Source organism: Eptatretus burgeri, chromosome 14 (genome assembly GCF_056783735.1).
Source record: "Eptatretus burgeri isolate ZD-2024b chromosome 14, Ebu_testis_v1, whole genome shotgun sequence".
Lineage (NCBI taxonomy): Eukaryota > Metazoa > Chordata > Myxini > Myxiniformes > Myxinidae > Eptatretus > Eptatretus burgeri.
Genome location: NC_140974.1, coordinates 13650102 through 13669245, shown reverse-complemented (window position 1 = coordinate 13669245; position 19144 = coordinate 13650102). Strand labels below are relative to the sequence as shown.

At 44.2% G+C, this 19144-nt stretch overlaps 2 protein-coding genes across 4 annotated transcripts in view; one reads left to right on the top strand and one right to left on the bottom strand.

Annotated features, from left to right (window-relative positions):
• Positions 1–4768: 4768 nt before the first annotated feature.
• LOC147012684 (somatoliberin-like) lies at positions 4769–14391 on the bottom strand. Its single transcript, XM_085853771.1, has 5 exons — positions 14279–14391; positions 13889–14038; positions 9115–9246; positions 7815–7893; positions 4769–5760 (listed from the first exon to the last, which is right to left on the bottom strand). Exons 1-5 carry the CDS (start codon positions 14386–14388, stop codon positions 5752–5754), a joined length of 480 nt encoding a protein of 159 aa, XP_085709897.1. The 5' UTR covers positions 14389–14391; the 3' UTR covers positions 4769–5751.
• LOC147012683 (collagen alpha-1(XIV) chain-like) overlaps positions 13936–19144 on the top strand; it is a 168562-nt gene continuing 163353 nt past the window's right edge. For all 3 annotated transcript variants that reach the window (XR_015051032.1, XM_085853765.1, XM_085853768.1), the window contains exons 1-2: positions 13936–13962; positions 14307–14419. Coding sequence is in view for 2 of the 3 variants with exons in the window: in XM_085853765.1 (XP_085709891.1) it covers positions 14387–14419 (33 nt within the window). In the remaining variant the exon portion in view is untranslated. The remainder of the gene's footprint in view (positions 13963–14306; positions 14420–19144) is intronic.

The following is a 19144-nucleotide window of genomic DNA, read 5'->3' as shown; positions in this document are numbered from 1 at the left end:
GTCAATATGTTCTTTGAGCTCCTCCCTGTCTCCAGGAGCTTCATCTGGCCATGCAGCGACCTGTTTCAATTGTCGGAGTAACCCTTCTGGTACCACTAATTTTAATAATATTTCCATGTCCATATATGTTGGCTGATGGCATGCCACCACCACGCGTAGTTCCGCCTGGATTTTTTGGGTTCTCCCGTATCTTCGGCATCTCATTTACGATGGCTTTTAATTCAGAGCCCCACGGACGATATCTTGCTTGTACCTCCCTTGCACCTGGGTAATCTAGCAATGGAAACGCGGCAAGGAGGGTCTCATCATCTCCGTCCTTCGCGGTCTCCGGCATTATTTTTTTGATCGAGTTTGTATTTTACCCTTGTCAGCAAGAGGAACTTTATTTTTGCTTTGTGTTCTTGTTTCTTTCTTAATTACTCGCCTGGCTCCCCGTTGAGCCTCTCCTTGCCCTGTGGCATCATCTCCCTCTGTCTCTCCCGCTTCTTCGTCCTCGAGCGGTTGTGCTATCGGAACTGTGCACTCTGGCCATGTATCTGAGTCTTCTTCTTCATCCTCAAATCTGACAGCCACTGCTCGCTGTCTCTTGGTTTTATTTTCAAGTCTCACCGGCATTTGCTTCGTTAATTGGTCTAGCTGACCCTTCAGGTTTAACAACCGTGCCTTTTCGTCCTCTGTCATGACATTCCTTCATCCAATTTATATAAACGCTCCAGTTCACCTGCTTCTGGACCTTTTGTCACTATTTTTCACTTCCAGTACTTTTCTTAAATTGTCTAAACACTCGTGATCGAACGTTCCATTCTCAGGGAAGGGTAATCGACTATTTTGGTCCAATTGCACCATTTCCCCATGTCTCTCACAGCTTCAGGCCCATACTTATCAAACATAATTCTTGCACATGTACCTCTCCGTGGTTTTTGAATACAATTTTCCTCGGTATACCCATTTTCCTTCCTTTACAATTTCTATTTCCCATCTCTAAAATCACACAAATCACAACCGCTAAATTCACTCTAAAATCACAGAATAAAATAAATCGCACCCTCGGAGAACCCCCTGCTTACCTTCGCTCAAGCACTTGTCGTTCCTCCAGGCACTGCCTCCGGCAGATTAAGCACCTCCGGTCACGAGCGCCGCACAACGCCGATTCGAATCCGAGTCACGGCACCAACTGACGTGGATTTCTGTCCTCGAACCGCGTCGTGATCGAAAGGATTCTTGATTGTTGAGGGATCTTGACCTCCTCGAGGATTCAACGTCTAGCCGACTCAGTGTTGCATGTATCGGGATAAAATAAACCACAGAAGTCCAGTAATAATCAATGTCCACAAGGAGTTCTTTCTTCTGTACCATTTATTTGCTCTCTCCCAGATCATTCTCCCCCTCCCCATATATCCATTCCATTTTATAAGCAGAGAGGCCTTTGATCGCAAAAACAGAATGCACAGCTTATCAGCCCGGTCACCTTGTACTTTCAGAAACCCAAGCAATGTCCAAAGTGTCAAAGAAAGACAAGATTATAAGTAGGTGGTAGGCCTTAACAACTAAATAGTAGAACAGTAGAGGAAAAACACAAACACTTTGACCTACTCAGACTGAGGCAAAGGTTTCTTGTCTAGAGAGTAATAATTTCCCCAACAATGCTGAACATCTCATGGCTGGTGAAATGCTGTACTCGTGTCGTTGCATGCAGTTCTGTGCTCTGCTTGGAACACAGGCATCATCCCAACTGACTGGAACAGGGGCCTTGTCCCTCTCTGGAAAGGGAAGGGTGATCGCCAGGACTGCCACAACAACCGAGGGGTGACGCTGCTCTCAGAGCCGGGCAAAGTCTTTCTTCGGATAATTCTTCATTGGGTTCACCATCATCTGCTTGAGCATCAGTGCCCAGATCAGTCAGACTTTACACCAAAGAGGTCAACGATTGACCGTGTCCTTGCTCTTCAGGTCCTCACCGAATGCAGACGAGCGTCTTGGTGGGGGCTGCTTACAGCTTATGTTGATCTCTGCAAAGCGTTTGATTCAGTGAATCGGGATGCATTCTGGAATCTTCTCCGTCTTTGTGGGGTGCCACCAAAACCGATCAATCTGATGTCTGAACTATACTCTGGTACTGAGAGTGCTGTGCGGTGTGGTGGCCGATTTCCATTTGGGACTGGAGTTCGGCAGGGGTGTGTCCTGGCCACCAAACTCTTCAACACTTGTATGGACTGGATTCTGTGGAAGATGTCAGAGAGATCAAGCGGTGATCCATTGTTTGGGAATGTTAAGATCTCTGACCTTGATTTCGCAGATGATGCAGTCATCTTTGCGGCGACTCTGGATATCCTTTTGGGAGCCATCGAGGTGGTGATTGAGGAGTCGAAGCCGCTATGATTATGGGTTTCCTGAGTCAAAACTAAGATCCAGGCTTTCAATGACATGTTGGATGCTGCTGTCTTGTCTGTACCTGTTTGTGGTGAGGATGTTGAGGTCACGGAGAGATTCACTTACCTTGGCAGTGATATTCATGTCTTTGCTGGCTGTGAGTCAGAGGTCAACAGATGTCTGGGTCAGGCCTGGAGAGTCATGGATTCGCTGGATCATGGGGTGTGGCGCTGCTGGTACCTGTGCGGGAGGATGAAAGTCTGAGTCTTCAAGTCCTTGGTGCTTCCAGTCTTGCTCTACGGATGTGAGACTTGGACTCTGATCAGGGATTTGAGACGGAGACTTCACTCCTTCCATACCATGTCTCTTCAGAGAATCCTTGGTTATTTCTGGTTGGACTTTATGCCCAACGAGTGGTTTTTGAGAGATACTCAAATGAGATTTGTTATCTGTGCAGTCCGTGAGCATCAGCTGTGGCTGTATGGACATGTAGCTCGTTTTCCTGACGCTGATCCTGCTCACCAGATTCTCTCAGCGAGGGAACCTCATGAGTGTAAGAGGCCAATGGGCTGACCACATGCTTTCTGGTTGCAGCAGGTTGATCGGCATCTCAAGGAGATGGGGATGGGCCAGGCATCTGCCCGGGGGAAGGCCAGCCGGAGGCCCCTGGAGTACCGGCGGAAAGTGGACGCAGCGACGTGTTTCTCCGATGCATGCTCCCATACCTGACCTGACCTGAGTTATTGTTGCATTTATTCCATTACAATTGGCCTTGTATGTTTTTTTCTATCATTTGGCTTACTTGATCGCTATTTTCCTGAAGAATCGTGAGATTGCCAAGTTAACATTCAGTTATTTACTTTAGCATTGTTTTGAATTGAATTGCCAGCGGATGAAAATTTTCCACATTTTACGTGGACAATAATAAAAGAATGAAACGATGCGATGAGCCGAATGGCCTCCTCCTGCACCAAAGTTCCTTATGTATCCTTTTTAAGAACAGGAAGAAAGAGGTGGGGAGGACAGAAGTGTGGAGGGTGGGGGTGGTGGGAGACGGAGTTGAGGAGGAGGGTTGAGGACTTGGGGTTTTGTTTGTGGGAGTTGAGGACGGAGAAGAAAGGAGGAGGGTAGGACAGGGTTATGATGGAGCGGAGCAGGGAGTGGAAGAGGGGCTTGAGGCTCTGGGGGAGAGTTTGATGACTTGTTTTGGGGGGGGGGGGGTGGGAGTTGAGGACTTAGGGTGTGGAAGGGGAGTGGAGGATTTCAGGTTGGGAGGGCGTTGGAGACTTTTGTCACATTTTGCATTACACTGAATCTCCGTGGGTCCCTGCTCATTATCTGCGAATGTCCTTGTAATTCATGTAAAGTGTGGTTTCATGTAGAAATAACAAGGAATGAAAGGTTCTTCCAAGAACCTTAAATACTGTAATTGAAAATAATTTTTTGATACAAACCAACACAGGCTGTGATATTGACTTGAGTTTTGTTGTGCTTCAGATTTATCCCTGAATGTTTCTTTCTAATTCCCTCCTTTCATCACTATCCTCTCCCAGTCGGTCTCTATTGTACACTGGCGAGCCTTTTCAACAAGCCAAGCGTCTGCTTTCATAACCAAAGTCACAAAAGAGTTTTTGGTGTTCAAGAGAAACTTTCCACCACCGTCCACCAATGGGCCGACCACGTGCCTCGCGTTTCACAGCTCTTTTGCGTTTCAAAGTTTATTACACGTAATCACAACGTACATGACAAATCATGAGACATATAGAAACAGATTCTTGGCTCACGGAAAATCTGCAAGCAGACGCATCACTTGCACAACCGTGACGATGGTTTCGGCCATTTTGTTTGTCAAGTATCAAGTCACATCTTCGAGAAGTATAAGTTTATAACTTTCATGCACACCAACTTGCAAAGCTGTGTTGTTGAGTGTATAAATATATATATGTGGAATTATCGTTGTGCCTTCTCATTCTACGTATAAACCATAAGGAATCGAATCGTTCTATAATCCACAATGAAATTCAATAACTAAACTATAAGTAGGTCTCATCAGCTGCAGTTTCAGGTAAGTTAAACGGCATGGGAAGAAAAGTCACACTGACATTTCTGGCGTTAACCCGACGATAAGAAACTAAGAACTGCGCGTTTTGTACTATAAGACGTTAACTTATTGGCAGGATATTTTAAAATGCAAGCATTGGTAGGTTTGTTTTTTTTGCGTTGGCCTATAATCGAAGAGATATCGGTACGACATTGCCTTGAGATCTTTTTGGACAATACACCAGAGTCAGTGGGCAAAGCAAGTTATCGGAGAATGGTATTGGCATCGTTGTACTGTACCTGGAAAAAAGTTTTTGAGTTTGTAAATCGGTGAAGCATTTCTCCTCTTTAAGAAGTGTGTGTGTGTGTGTGTGTGTGTGTGTGTGTGTGTGTGTGTGTGTGTGTGTGTGTGTGTGTGTGTGTGTGTGTGTGTGTGTGTGTGTGTGTGTGTGTGTGTGTGTGTGTCGAACCATTGTGTCTGTCAGTGCGTTTGTCTGTCTCCCGTTTGCAGCGGCTACTTCCCCGCACTGGGTTTGAAAAGCTGCTGATTGGTTATTTTGCATTTTAATTTTACTTTTCTTGATGTAATATGGTCAATCAGCTTATTGTCCCTTCCAGTAATCTTTAACATCAACATGAATGTCTCTGTTAAATGAATACACATCTTCATGGAATAACACACAATTTAAAATACCGATATTTCCCCTTTTTAAAACAAATTCAACCTCCGCCGCCCGATGTTGCACCACCATTTCGCGATGGTCGCTGTAAATAGTTCAGAGCTTTGTAATCTGAGCGAAACCAATAGTGCAACAAAATTGACCTTTTTTAAACTCCATGAAATAATTTAATTGACAGACTAACTTAAACTTTCCCCGTCACTGGTGACATGCAATTTTGAAAGTATTTCAATCATGCATGACAATGATGTAACAATACTATGTATTGAAATAATAACAACAAAATACAGGATGCAAAATGAGAGAAAGTTTCTTTTGTTTTCAACTTCCAAATTTGCACAAATTTTCTTTGCTTTGGATCACGAGTTGGTTTATTTTTTTTTCGTTGCTTCTTGTGGTGTGTGTGTGTGTGTGTGTGTGTGTGTGTGTGTGTGTGTGTGTGTGTGTGTGTGTGTGTGTGTGTGTGTGTGTGTGTGTTAGGCGAGCATGCGTGTCTATTTGGGTCTCTTTTGTTTCAGTGCAAAGACGAGGAAATGAGCTTTGGTAACAACAGATTATTCTTCCACCTTTTCTTCAACTTCAAGGTCTCTTGTGATGGCTGCGGTTTGTGCAAAGCTTGCCGCCACTGGGGTTTGGCGAGGAGCAGAGCTGCATATTGTTCTTACTCCACCTGCAATGGTAAAAAGAAAACATAATTTGTTATGTTTTTTTAAATTCTATTGTTTTGTTTTTTTTTATTATATGAGATTCTTGTTTGGATTTCAAGCTTCGAATCAATTTCGGTGGACTGGCAGCTCAGCGTCACATCCGTCTCCTGGATCCTGGCTGATCCAAAGATCTCGATATTATAGGAATCTCCCGCGATGAGGCCGAAGCACAAGACCTGTTGCTTTCACATCATCGGAAGGTTGGTTGCCTTTCTGTTTTTACCCTTCTCCCTTACAGTCTGGTTGCCAGCTCTCTCTCAGCTTTCCAACTTTCCCCAGCTCCGACAGGATGCACACGTTCTCCCGGTAACCCCCTCCTGGTTAAACTCCCAAAATGTAAGCTCATCACAAACCTCAACTCATTGATTCCTCTTTTCTTCTATTTTGAGGAACTGCCTTCCTGAAGCAGTTCAATCCCATCTTTCCCTCCAGGGCATCAAGGAAATGGTCCACCCATTCCTATCCACGATCTTTTCTACCTCTCTAGGTCTGACCTAACCCAACGCTCTTCTTTGCATGTCACTATGTTTCCATTCACCCCACTCTCCTCTTTTCCCCGTTCATTCATCCTCTTGCTTTTGTCCAATCGTTGTCCCACTGCCTCACTGTCGGGTCGTTGCCTTTTTACCCTCTGTTATTACACTCTTCTTTGAGCCTACATTTTGCAGAGTTAAAAACTAAAGCAACGTCCACCTTTCTGAATCGGTTTATCATTTGAATGTGATGTTCCATGGTTGACCAGTAAACAGACACTTCGCTGATGGAGAATAATTGTGGTTGATGTTTTATTTTCAGTTATTCCTTAAAATAATCTTTCAGTTATATTGGTTTTTCAGTATTCTTGAACGATCGTCCTTGCTTCCTTCATGCCCCACCTCTGCTTTCTGACCATACTCATGATCTTTTTTCCCCCCCTTTCCCCTCACCTCTTTTTGTTTGTTCGTTGTCAGTTGGTTTATTTCTTTTCTGTTTCATCCCCGCTTTTCCATTTCCTCTTCTCGCTGCGTTTCATTCAGTTTATGTGCAGCTTGTTGAAATCAAGCTTGAAAAGATCAATTTAGATTATTTTAGTTCTCCTGTAACTAAATGTAAACCTTATCTGTCCACAAACCTAACTACTTACTTATTCCTCAATTCCTTCACCCTTCATGTTAATGATCTTCTTGCTCTTGAGGAAGAATCAATAGCAATGAACATTCTGATCTAAAAACCTTTTTTTTGTTGTTGTCCACAGTCCAGGCTCGTGGAAGAGCTGGAACACTGAACAGATCAGGGCGCAACAGAACAAAAGGAACAATAGAGAAAGGGAGGATCGAGCACCAACTGCAGGGTTGAGGAAAATATCGGGAGATTTGGACAAATAATGGGTGTGGGGAGAATGAGGGATGGGGATCAGGACCCATGGAGTGGACAAGATGGATACAGAAGCAAACTCTCAGGAAGAAAAAGCTGGAAAACGGGAAAAAGCGTTTGGTGGTTGAAGGGGGGGGTCATTAACAGGGGTAGAAAAGATCATGGTTTTGGATTGGGGATGATCTAAGATGGTGGTGAACGGCTCTGTTGAAGACATAGAGAGGAGAATGAGATTGAAAAGAATGTGGAAGTTGGTTCCACATCCAGGGAAGAAGAGGAACAAATAAGTGGAGTTGAGCAGTGATTCTGGATTTTGGTTGTTTCCCCAAAAGGCGGTCTAACGGTGGACCGCGTGAGCCCTGCAGAACCCTGGGGGGGGGGGGGATGAAGCACGGAAAGAGCAGAGAGTGCAAGACCAGAAAATAGGTGGTGGAAGACAAAGAGACCACCGACCTGTCTGCGATGGCGAAGTTATAAGCCCGTAAATTCACCTTCATCAACGGACATTCTACTAATCTTAAGAGCCTTGGTTTCCATGGTGTCAAGGTGAGCAAGATTTATTTTGTAATGATAAAATATTTTTCAAAATTTGCTTTATTCGATCCCCGATTAACCATTGGATTTATAATAAACAATAATAATGATTATATCTGAGCACCAGTACCTGTGAAAGCTGCTGGATGAGTTTGGATATGACTTCTGGGTCTTCCTCGTTTTCCAGGCCAAATCCATTTGTGTCAAAGCTGCGGGAAAACACATTTTCAGTTCCACATGTGTTCAACACTTTTTCTACCTTCCTATTTTAATAGATTTTGACGCAATCGCCTACAGTATGGCATTTGTGTGTCCGAGTGAGATTTCATGAGGTCGCATGTCTTCCTTAAACCTCGGGTCGTTCCGAAACATCAATAAGAGGAGGCCTTGATCGGATGATGCATCCAGAACAGTGTAAGACCAATTTACTCCCAACCATTTTGATGTCATTTCAGAGCCACACGAGTCGAAGATACTGAAGTTGACTCCTCAAGCTACAAGGTGCAGGTATAGTGGACAAAAAAAAAATGGAAACATCAATGCAAAGTCACTTAATAGGGCGTTGGGCCACCACGTGCAGACAGGACAGCCTGCATGAACTGTGGCAAAGAGTCCACCAGCGTCTAGAATTCTGTAGGAGGGATGCGGAACCATTCTTCCATGAGAAAGTCAATCAAGTCGCACCTGTTTGGTGGAGGTGGAAAACACTGTCGCAGGTGTCGTTCCAGAATATTCCACAAATGCTCGATTGGGTTCAGATCTGGTGATTGAGAAGACCATGGCAGATGGATAACATCAGCGCCATACTCATTAAACCATTCGGAAACCGCATGTGCTCTGAGGATGAGGGCGTTGGGGGTTTATGACCTCTTGCAGCCATGCTAGCTATAATTATAGGCAACCAGGCTTGCACAGGATTTTTAGCTGATCTGGAATTTAAATTCCAGATAAGGTATTGTCAGCACACCGTCCGTCCATCTCATATTTCGACTTATCCGACTAAACCGATGGGCCGATCCGGCTGAAATGTGGCAGCAACGTTCCTCTCCTGACTGGTAACGGGAATTGCAAAACTCGTTCCGGTCACGTGACTTTAAGTCGGTCAAAATGGCTGACTTAGTAAATTTCTTGAAATATCTTCTTCTACAGACCCACCAGTCAGAATGCTACCCAATTTGGGTTACAGCATTAGGCCAGGCCCCAGATCAGCCGCAGGTCCAGTGGTCCTATTATTATGCATGACCCTAAGCAATACTGGGATGTTATTTGCTTAATTAACACATGGGACACACCTGTGTGCAAGTCATTGCTTGGTGTCCCTCATTTACCCAGGTGTTTCCAATTTTATTTTATTTCATCCACGACCTGTAGTTCCTCGAGAGAATCGCCGCATCCTTCCAAGGTTGTGAGCACATCGAGTGTTGACGTACCTTCGCTTCCCGGTAGTCGATGAGAGAAGTTTTTGCAAAGCCTTTTGCTTGCGGTAACGACTGAAGTTATCTGTGAACAAGGAGTCGGAAATTCGCTTCATGGGATGAAGAATTTCTTCATCCTGGTCCCTACTGGAGATAAGATGGTGTGGGGAGAAAGTGAAACGTTTTAAACATTTTGTTAGCTTTTGTTGCATTTGCAATGGTTTGAAACGCCATGAATTCATTCATCGTACAATGCTGAAAAGCCTCATCAGAGCCGATATCGATATGTCATGGTGCAGGTAAGTACACCTGTACACTATATACCTCTTATACAGACTACACCAAGAGAGCGCTTTGTAAAATTCCTCCAAATAGTTTTGTTTTGAATCACATTTCGGTGAACTCCTTTCAGACTCTAGTTTACCTCCACCACTGAAGGTGAAGGACAGGGCCGGATTTTCCAATAGGCAACATAGGCCATTGGCCTAGGGCCCACCAGTAACTGGGGGCCCACCGGGGACTTGTGGGTTCTCTGATCGGCCAAGGAGTAGGCGAGTAGGTCCAATAGTTTTCAACTATTCAAAAGTCAACTTTCACGTTTCATATTTGGTACATAGTTACAGACTGTGGAGACGGTGTGTCGCGACATACGTTCCGTCATCTAAAGTGGTTGCCATGGCAACCAGGATGCTGTTTTCCATGTAGTAGCACAATTCTCTATATTGTGAGATATTCTATATATTTTGATATATTCTATCTTTATAATCTCCATGTATTCTTGTTAATAATGTGGCAGTGAGATGTTTTTAATAATGTGGTCATGTGGATTTCTTATACGCCCGATATATATATATATATATATATATATATATATATATATATATATATATATATATATATATATATATATATATATATATATATATATATATATATATATATATATATATATATATATATATATCGGGGCGTATTATGTGATACCAGTCATCCGTCCGTCCGTCTGTCTGTCTGTCTGTCTCTGTCTGTATGTCTGTCCATCCGTTTCTGTCCGCACTCTAACTCCCAAAGTTTTCAACTTTCACATTTCATATTTGGTACAGAGGTACAGACTGTGGAGACGGTGTGTCGCGACATACGTTCCGTCATCTAAAGTGGTTGCCATGGCAACCAGGATGCTGTTTTCCATGTAGTAGCACAATTCTGTATATACCTTGTTCGGGCGTATATTGTGCTCACTTGCGCTCTTGTTTATGAACTATGATGACCTCAAAGCTCAACTGGAACTCCTCGTCAGTACCTATTCCAGTGACCTGGAAACATCTGTTTTAGATGAATTTTTGCAGTTTAAAGACATTTTGTCTTCTGAATCTGACAGGTCAGTGACAAACATTCCCACTTTGTTGAGGTCCAAAGATGCTATTTTGACAACTGCCTTTCCAAACATTAGTATCTTGATAAGAATGTTCCTTACCATCCCCATTACAAACTGTCAAGGAGAGAGGTCTTTCTCTACTCTATCTAGGGTGAAGAATCACCTGAGATCAACTTTGGGACAAACCAGATTAAACTCACTTTCATTACTATGCATTGAATCTGACCTCCGACAATCCCTTGACACAAACATTATCATTGACAAATTTGCCAGAGAAAAAAAGCAGGAAAATGTCATTTTGAACTCCACATAGTTGTGCTTGCAAAATTTATTATGCTTCAGTTTCATTGTATTTTTCCATTATTCCGATGTGTAAGATGTACATGATATGGAACTTGATGTACTTTGATGTTCTTGATATGGAACTAATTTGATTAAAAATTATTGATGTGTTACATTATGTTGTAATTCTTTTTTTTTTTACATTACAATATTACAATATGTATATATAATTTTTTTTTGGGGGGGGGCACTGATAAGGTTTGGCCTTGGGCCCACAAGCAAGTAACTCCGGCCCTGGTGAAGGAGGTTGTGTTTTCACTCCTTTCTGTCTGTTTGTCTGCTTGTCCATGTGCATGATATCTCAAAAAGTTGAGAACGGATTTGGATGAAACTTGGTGGACATGTTGGGTGTGTGACGAGGAAGAATTGATTCGATTTTTGGAAGATCCGAATCCGAATCCAGCTGTCTGACCATTTTTAACGTGATTCTTAACCATTGAGAGACGGAGCTCAACCGATATGTAACACGACATCTCAAAAAGTTGTGGACGGATTCGGATAAAACTTGGTGGTGTGCGGCAAGGACGAATCCGAATCTGTATACGAGAATTATTTAATATTTAAACTGATCTTCAACACTAAGAGATGGGGGCAAAAACAATATATAGCATGATATTTCAAAAATGTATCGGACCCGATATGTTCTCGTGGAACAGGTATTACGTGGTGGAGGTATGCGCTCCACCGAGTACCCTTCTAGTTTCTAATCTGTATTTCAACCCCTCAACTGAACCGTTTTTGGTGTAATATTGGACACTTGGGTGATAGATTTGTCAATATATAAATATACATATATACTCATCGATGTCACACAAAGGGATTCAAACTTCTTTGCTTTCTTTAATCGTTCTAATTATATTCAATCTGATGAATTTGCCAGTCTCAGAGTCGATGTGCACCAATGGGCTGGTGCGATGGCCGAGAGGTGTGCACACTCGCCTGTAAGCTGTCCACCCTGGGTTTGAAACCAAACCCAGCGATAAACTGTCATCCACAGACAGGGTGATTCACCAGCGTGTGTGTGCTGTCCCTCGGATGGACGTTGAACTGGCGTCAAGTTTGTCAGCATTAGTTGGTGGACGTTAAAGATCCTCTGGAGTCGTTTGCAAAGAGTAGGTGAGCTATCACTGGCACCATGAACAAATTACAAATTCCTGCCATAATGAGCAGGGGGCACTGCATCAATGCCACAGCTGTGCTCCCAGCATTAATGGAAGCCAGCAGCCACAGTCTGCACACAAAATTGATGAATGTGCATCAATGCACTTGAAGCCAAGCTGTTGTACACATCATCATACTCAGGCTATAAGTTTTAATTTTAACCCTCAGAGGTGTTTGTGTTGAGACAGACATGTACACATTGAGACCCCTGTACCCTTGACAGAGCTCCGGGATGCTCACAAGTCGAGAAATGTTTCAAGGCTTGAATCGATCAGGAGAAATTGCCTCTCCATCGCAGAATATTCGACATGAAGCTGGCAGGAATTTGTAGGTCAGGGTGCTGGCGATAGCTCGCCTATTCTTGATAAAAGGCACCGAGAGATCTTCAAACGACCGTTGCTGGCAGGTGAGTCCTCCGGCTTAACGTTCGTCCTATGGACGACGCCCACACCGAAGCATCTCCTTGATGCGAAACATTACGCTAACTACTCATAGCTGGGCACGTGTAGAATGTTGTATAATGCGAACCAGCACCGTCGGAGGCTGCTTGTGGATTACTCACTGGGTCTCACTCCTTTGGGTGTAGCTTCAAAAAGACAACGTATCACAGCTACCACTGATCCCAAACCCATCTAAAAACGTTCCACATTTGCGTTCTGGGATATCATTTGAGTTTGCAAATACACGATCATATCATCTGTTGTTCTCGGCCACCCTGTGTTTCCATCGGTCCGATTTTGTTGGCCTTGTCCAAGTTGCACTTTTTTTTTCCAGGTGATGTGAACACAAGCAACCCAGGTCGAAAAACCAGTTAAAACCAGTACACATTTTCAACTGGTCTCTATTGGTTCTAATTGGTCTTTAACTGGTCTCTATTGGTTTCAACTGGTACCAGTTAAATTCAATCAGAATTCCAATTTCCCAGTTGAAAAAACCAGTAGCTCATATTTGTACCAGTTAAAGTCTTACTGGTTCCAGTTGATACCAGTTACAATGTACTGGTCTCCCAGTTGATACCAGTTATTAAATACAATTGTATTTCAACTGGTAATATATCACTCTATTCCAATTTCCATATTAAAACCAGTAAGAAACCAACTGGCTTTACTGGTACCAGTTGGCTACTGGTTTTCAACTGGTACCAGTTGACCAGTAAGCTACTGGTCTTTACTGGTTTTTCGACCTGGGAAGCTAACGTGTGTGTGTGCAGCAATGCACTTTATTTCTTTAACGTGAACACCCTGGCGCAGAACACTTCTATCACCATGAGTTCGCCTTAGGCACGCACACATGGGACGATTTTGTTGCATGCAATATGTCGTCGTGCATTCCATTTTTTGAGACATCATGTGCGACGTCGTGTCTTGTATCGTAGCAAAATGGGACGGTAATTTCGGCCAGGAAATGGGTCGATGGAATTGCTTTACTTGCGAGTCGGTACGTCGTACCACGTGATCAAGGCAGGGTAACTGAGGTCAAGGTATTGCTTGCATCATCCATATATATATATATATAGTTGTATTTTCTGTCTGTCTGTCTGTCGATATAATCTGCCCCACCGGGAGTAACCCCATCATGTTCCACACCATTGGAATCCTCTTGGCAAATGGAGATGCAAGAAAACATATTCAAACCTACAGGGTAGGGGGTTCAGGGTGTAGGGGAAGACTCAAATTCTCTCCATGTAAATGTGTATCATACAGTGCCAACCGGTAGTAGGCAGTATTACAAATCATCTTCTTAGTTCTAAACTCTAAATTCCTTCCACACAAGGTTCGGGTACCTCTGATAGCTATCACATCTATATCACATACTATAGTATGTGATATGTTGTACATCGTAAGTTGCTAATGTATATCACAACATGCAATGCTGTCTGTGGTGTGTGAAGTGCAGGAAGAACATCCTTACCGTGTTTGCCAAGCTCTCTCTGACAAGTTGCTTTGTCCCACCGACTCTGGTGCATTTTCCAACAAGCTCTCGAGGTAACGCTGTGCCGAGAGTTCTCCGAGTATGTTCTTGTAAGCCGACGTGAAGACCGCATCTAAGTGACGCTGGGCCCTGTTGAAGCAACGATTTTAGCATGTGATCTCAACTAATACCACATTGCGATAATTTCGCAAAGTTTGGCCACCTGAAAAAATATTTTAAAAAAATATATATAAAATAATTTGGTGCGGAACAAAATGACCAATGAAGCTACATCAGAGTGCAAAAGAGTGTGGGATTTGAAGGCCCGATTTTTTTACTACCACAGATGAACATCAGGGGCACCAAGATCCCAAGGATCATGACTCGTACCGTATTTCTGGCGTCTCCTTTGCCGCAGGGAACGAGTGTGCTGGGTGATGCAGCAATACCATAAGGGTGAGCAATGCCCAGGAGGTGGTGCAACGAGACCCGAGAGGCATGGCTGCGAGCAAGCTGTTCACACATCAAAAGGTAGGGAAGAAATATTCAGAACTCGTTTGTGAATTATAAAGGGTGCCTGCAGTTCCCTGTTACGCAGGATTGTTACACAATTTCTATCAGAGCTCTTGAAAAATCGTAGGATAATTGTTTTAAAGGCCACAAGAGATTAAAATGCCCCGACTTGGACCCTGGATGGTTTCCTCTCAAAACCTCAAGTCTCACCCCACGACACCATCTTACTCTCACTGCATGGAATAGCAATTATACCACGGGTACATGTTACACACTCAAACTCACACTTTTCGATATGTTTTAGATTCATATCTAAAAACAAATAGAGTAAATTGTTACAAACATCGGGAATTTGTACAAACAGCTGGGAGAGATAGAGGTTTCCAAAGGTAGTTGAAGATAAAGAGACAAGTTGCACAAAACAATCAAGAAAGAAATGGTTCTAGATAAAGGACCATCCATCCATCCATCCATTCATCCATCCATTGGGACCATACTCTGTGCAGAGCGTTGGTGCTGCCAAAGCAGTCTCCTTGGCTATTGGGAACAATCCTGGATGGGTCGCCACTCCGACACAGGATACCAGCAAACTGGTACTCATTTTGCCGACCTCGGAAGGATGACGGGCAGAGTCAACCCCACCTGGTATTTATTCAACAGAAGGGGGATTTGAACTCAGGATCCTATGATCCCAAGCCCACCACCCTCACCATTAATCCAACACCAGGCATATAAAGGACCATAATGACGATATATACACAGTTTTGTTCGCGGTCACAGCTCGCCCTGACCTTTGAGCAGGTGCAGAGCTCGTCTGAAGGACTGCGAAGACCCGGAGGTGCTCGTTCGGCCGAGCCAGCAAACTCGTCTTCTGAGCAAATCTCACAGAGCGCGACTTATAAACCGAACGGTCTGGTGGAAAGGGGGTGGGCTGGGAGGCTCTGGGAGGGTGAGGGATTGCGAGGAGGGTGATCGGGTTCACGTTTGGATTTTCATGCCTTGAACCGCAATGGTGTTTGCTCCGTCCATGACCAAAGCACTTTGGGTGGGATTCGGTGCAGGGGAAGACCCCGGGGGAGGTGTATTCATGGTCACTTGTCATATTGATTGTCGGGTCTGTAAATAAACAAACGGAAGGATTGAAGGATTAGTGAACAATGCATTTTCCATCAAACTTTCTGACTTGATGAAACCATCTTGTTCCAAAACAGGTCTGCCTAGAAATAAGAAGTCTTGTCGGGAGATCCACGGAACCTTCCTTTTGCAACAGTTCGAAATGAATAATCAACATTAATATATTTTTCTACCTCCTTGTTAGTTTACCAACATGAATACCAACCAATCAATGCTAGTATAAATTCACAACTTGGTGAACCAGGTTTATCGTTGGTGTAACCTTTTAAGTAATGCTCATGTACTTTCCCATGACTTTTGCAGTTGCCTGTGTGTAACGGTGTGATACTAGTCGCCAGTTAGCAGCTCGGGTTGTGGGTCTTTAATATTACACAAACCTGAATTACCTCTTGGGCTGGCAGGATGGCCGAGAGGAACTTGTACTCACCTCGAAACTGACTAGCCTGGGTTTGAATCCTATTCCAGCTATAAAGTATCATCCCGGTGTTTCGCAGACAGGGTGATTCATCAGAGTGTGCACCGTCCCTCGGATGGATGTTAAACTGGGTACTCCGTCTGTTAGCATTACTCGGTGGTCAGTAAAGATCACGGTGTCCTTCGCAAAGACGAGGTGAGCTATCGCCAGCACCATAAACAAATTGTTAATTCCTGCCATGACTTCCTGAGTCGGAGTGGCAACCCGACCAAGATTGAAGTGATGATGATGATGATGATGATGATGATGATTTACCTCTTAATTGTAAATATATGGAGTGAGGTGCAAAAGTATGAGTCCAGTAAGAAATTTATTGAGACGTGATAATAAAGTAAATCATTGTAATATGAAACCAAAAGCACTTTTTAAGCGATTTCCATGAACTCTTAATGATCCAATTAACAACATGTATTATAACAGGAAAAATCAAATCTGTCTTTGCAGGTAATCAATAATTATAATGAGTGTGACCTCCCCCTATTTTTGCCTTGAAAACTGCAACTCCATTTGGGATTGATTTAATTTGTTTATGGATTAATTATGGATTTAATTTGTTTTGAGTCAATCTTTTCCCAATAGTGTTGTAATGCACTCCAGAGCATAGTCAGACTGCTCGCATACATTTTATCTTTCTCGAAAATGTATTCACCCTTCATTTATTCTGTTACTAGCAAATACCACCCGTCACTTCACTGACAGGCATACTAAGAGTAGGGGAGAGAGAGAGAAGAGAAGAGAAAGGTGGGGGAGCGAGGAGGTGGAGGGGAGGGGAGGGGAGCTTGAGGAGGGAGGGGGGGAGTGAGAGAGATCACAGAGGGGAGGGAGAGAAGGGGAGCAAAGAGTGGGGCGAGGAAGGGAGGAGGGAGAGTGACGCGTCACCACACGTTACTGTACACTCTGGGAGGTAAAGGGTGCGAGGAGGGGGTGGGAGAGAAGAGGATGAGGGAAGGAGGTGCTCTGGACTTGTGTTTGCTAGTGGGACTTGAAGGGAAGCGGTGGGGGAGCACTTGCAACACACTACTGCAATCTGACCCATGAAGGTTACCCCATGGTTTTCCTCTAATCATCAAGGAGTAGGCGTCCCGGAGGCTTTGAGCTGCCCCGTCATCCATTGAGCTGCCCCACAGGGCAGCAGCACAGGAGGTACTCCCACAACTTGGGTTTTCAATTTTCTTTGCGTTTTCTTGTGTTTTGCGGACTGAAGGGTTGTACGGTGGCCGGAGTGCAAACCCTACTATCAACCTCCTCAATAAAATAAAATAAAATAAAATAACCCAATTGCCGGAGGACGTCCACAGACACAGTTGGACACCAGATATGGATGGCCGTTGGCTCACAAGGAGCTCATCCGCCCTTTGACAGATTTCCTTTTTAATCCTGCTGGGTTTCCATGTCGTACACCCTCCTCATCAGGAAACCTGGTTGGCAAATGAGGTGTAAATGAGATACAAATGTAGTGCAGAAGAGGAAGTGTGAAGGAGTGTGTATCTGTAGCTGCTGTTTTAGTATTTGTGCATCCACAGCAGATGAGACAAGAAGGGAGAGGTAGAACGTGGTAGGAGATAGCTTACATGGTGTGTGAGAACGTCTGCGAATGGAGACTGAGCAGAAGGAAGTCTGGCTGCGGAACAAAGCTGGCAAAGAGGAACGAGGATGAAGCAGAGCGCAGATGACTTCGTGATGAACTCGAAACTACTTGGCAATGACTTGGCGACTTCTTGCTCAGCTATTTTGCAGCTATTTTATCGAGCCTGGTGAAGGAGGAGCCAAAGATCATATCCAAACGCTCCTATTGGTGCGCAGATGCCTCCCTGAGAAGTAGCCATGCCCTGCCAGACTCTGAAGCCAAAAATGGCCTCATTTACCCCCAAACACGACCACACAACGGAACTTCGAGATGAACGTGGGCTGCAGGTTTTTGGATGCGCTCTCCGGCCATGAATGCGTGCTTTGCCATAAATGATGGTTGCTATTTGGTGGAACACCAGGGCTAGCCAGACGACATTGAATGGACCCCAGTGCATACTTGCGCTTTGACCTACACACCAATCCATTTCGACTCAGAGGGCCCTTGATGTCCTCCATTCCCCGGATCCCAAAGGTGGTGTGTGACGTCCTTATTGTGGTGCCAACTTTGGTCGCAGTGCCTTGTCGCGGTGAGGTGGGTGAAGCACCATGGTGTTCGTGGCAAGGACATTAAAGCCTTGGGCGCGGTTGAAGCCATTGTGGTGAGGAGGCTGAAGTGGATGTTGCGGTTGTGGCAAGGACGTTGAGAGTGGGTTACTGCAGGGATTTTTAGGAGGGCATTGTAGTGATTTTTACTAAGGTTGTAGCAATGTGGTGAGGACGGTGAGGGTTTGAGGTGAAACGCCCATTGAGGAATGGTGTGCAGTTTAATGAGGAAAATGGCGCATGTGTGCTAATGAGACAGTCACTATGTGGTCTGGCCTGTGGTATGCACCCATGCATGTAGGAGAGGTCATGTGTGAAATAAAGTAAAATATAACAGATTAAAGAATAGCAAATGGAATTAAAGACCTAACTATTTGGTAATCTCATTTCCTTCTGCAAAGTTCGGAACAAGTGTGTATCCACACTTAGGAAAGCCAGGAAACAATATTTTTCCAATCTCAGGTCAGAACTCTCAGACCTGTCTCCCAACTCCAAATATTGGTGGTGTCTTGGTTAGGCCTGTTTCTGGTGTATGTTCCCCCTCCATCCCCTCCCTTACCTCAAATGGCTGCACAGCTGACACGGCACTTGAAAAGACTATATGCCTAAACTCGGTGTTTGCTTCTGCATCTTTTGTCCCAAATCCATCGCTTTCTGCACCCACCTTACCCAGTCGCACCCAGCTATTCCTGGACTCTGTGTCCTTTTCTCCTAATAAGGTGGAGAGCTTGCTGGCAAACCTCGACTCAGATTCTGTAACCGGTCCAGACGGCATCAGCCCACGTGTCCTAAAAACCTGCTCTGCTGCTCTTGCTCACCCTCTCTCCATTCCATTCACCCTCTCATTTACTCAAGGTCATCTGCCAGCTGCTTGGAAATCAGCAAACATTACCGCTCTTCCTAAAAAAAAATTGTTCAAACATTACCCAACTACAGACCAATTTGCCTGCTCCCAATCATCT

Bases quoted from the DNA above. Each gene is read 5' to 3' on its own strand.
- LOC147012684 (XM_085853771.1), bottom strand. From the start codon at position 14,388: ATGCCTCTCGGGTCTCGTTGCACCACCTCCTGGGCATTGCTCACCCTT. The intron at 9,247-13,888 runs GTAAGGATGTTC...TCTTATCTCCAG, and splicing joins GAGAGAGCTTGGCAAACACG to TAGGGACCAGGATGAAGAAA. The intron at 7,894-9,114 runs GTACGTCAACAC...GTTTTCCCGCAG, and splicing joins TCGACTACCGGGAAGCGAAG to CTTTGACACAAATGGATTTG.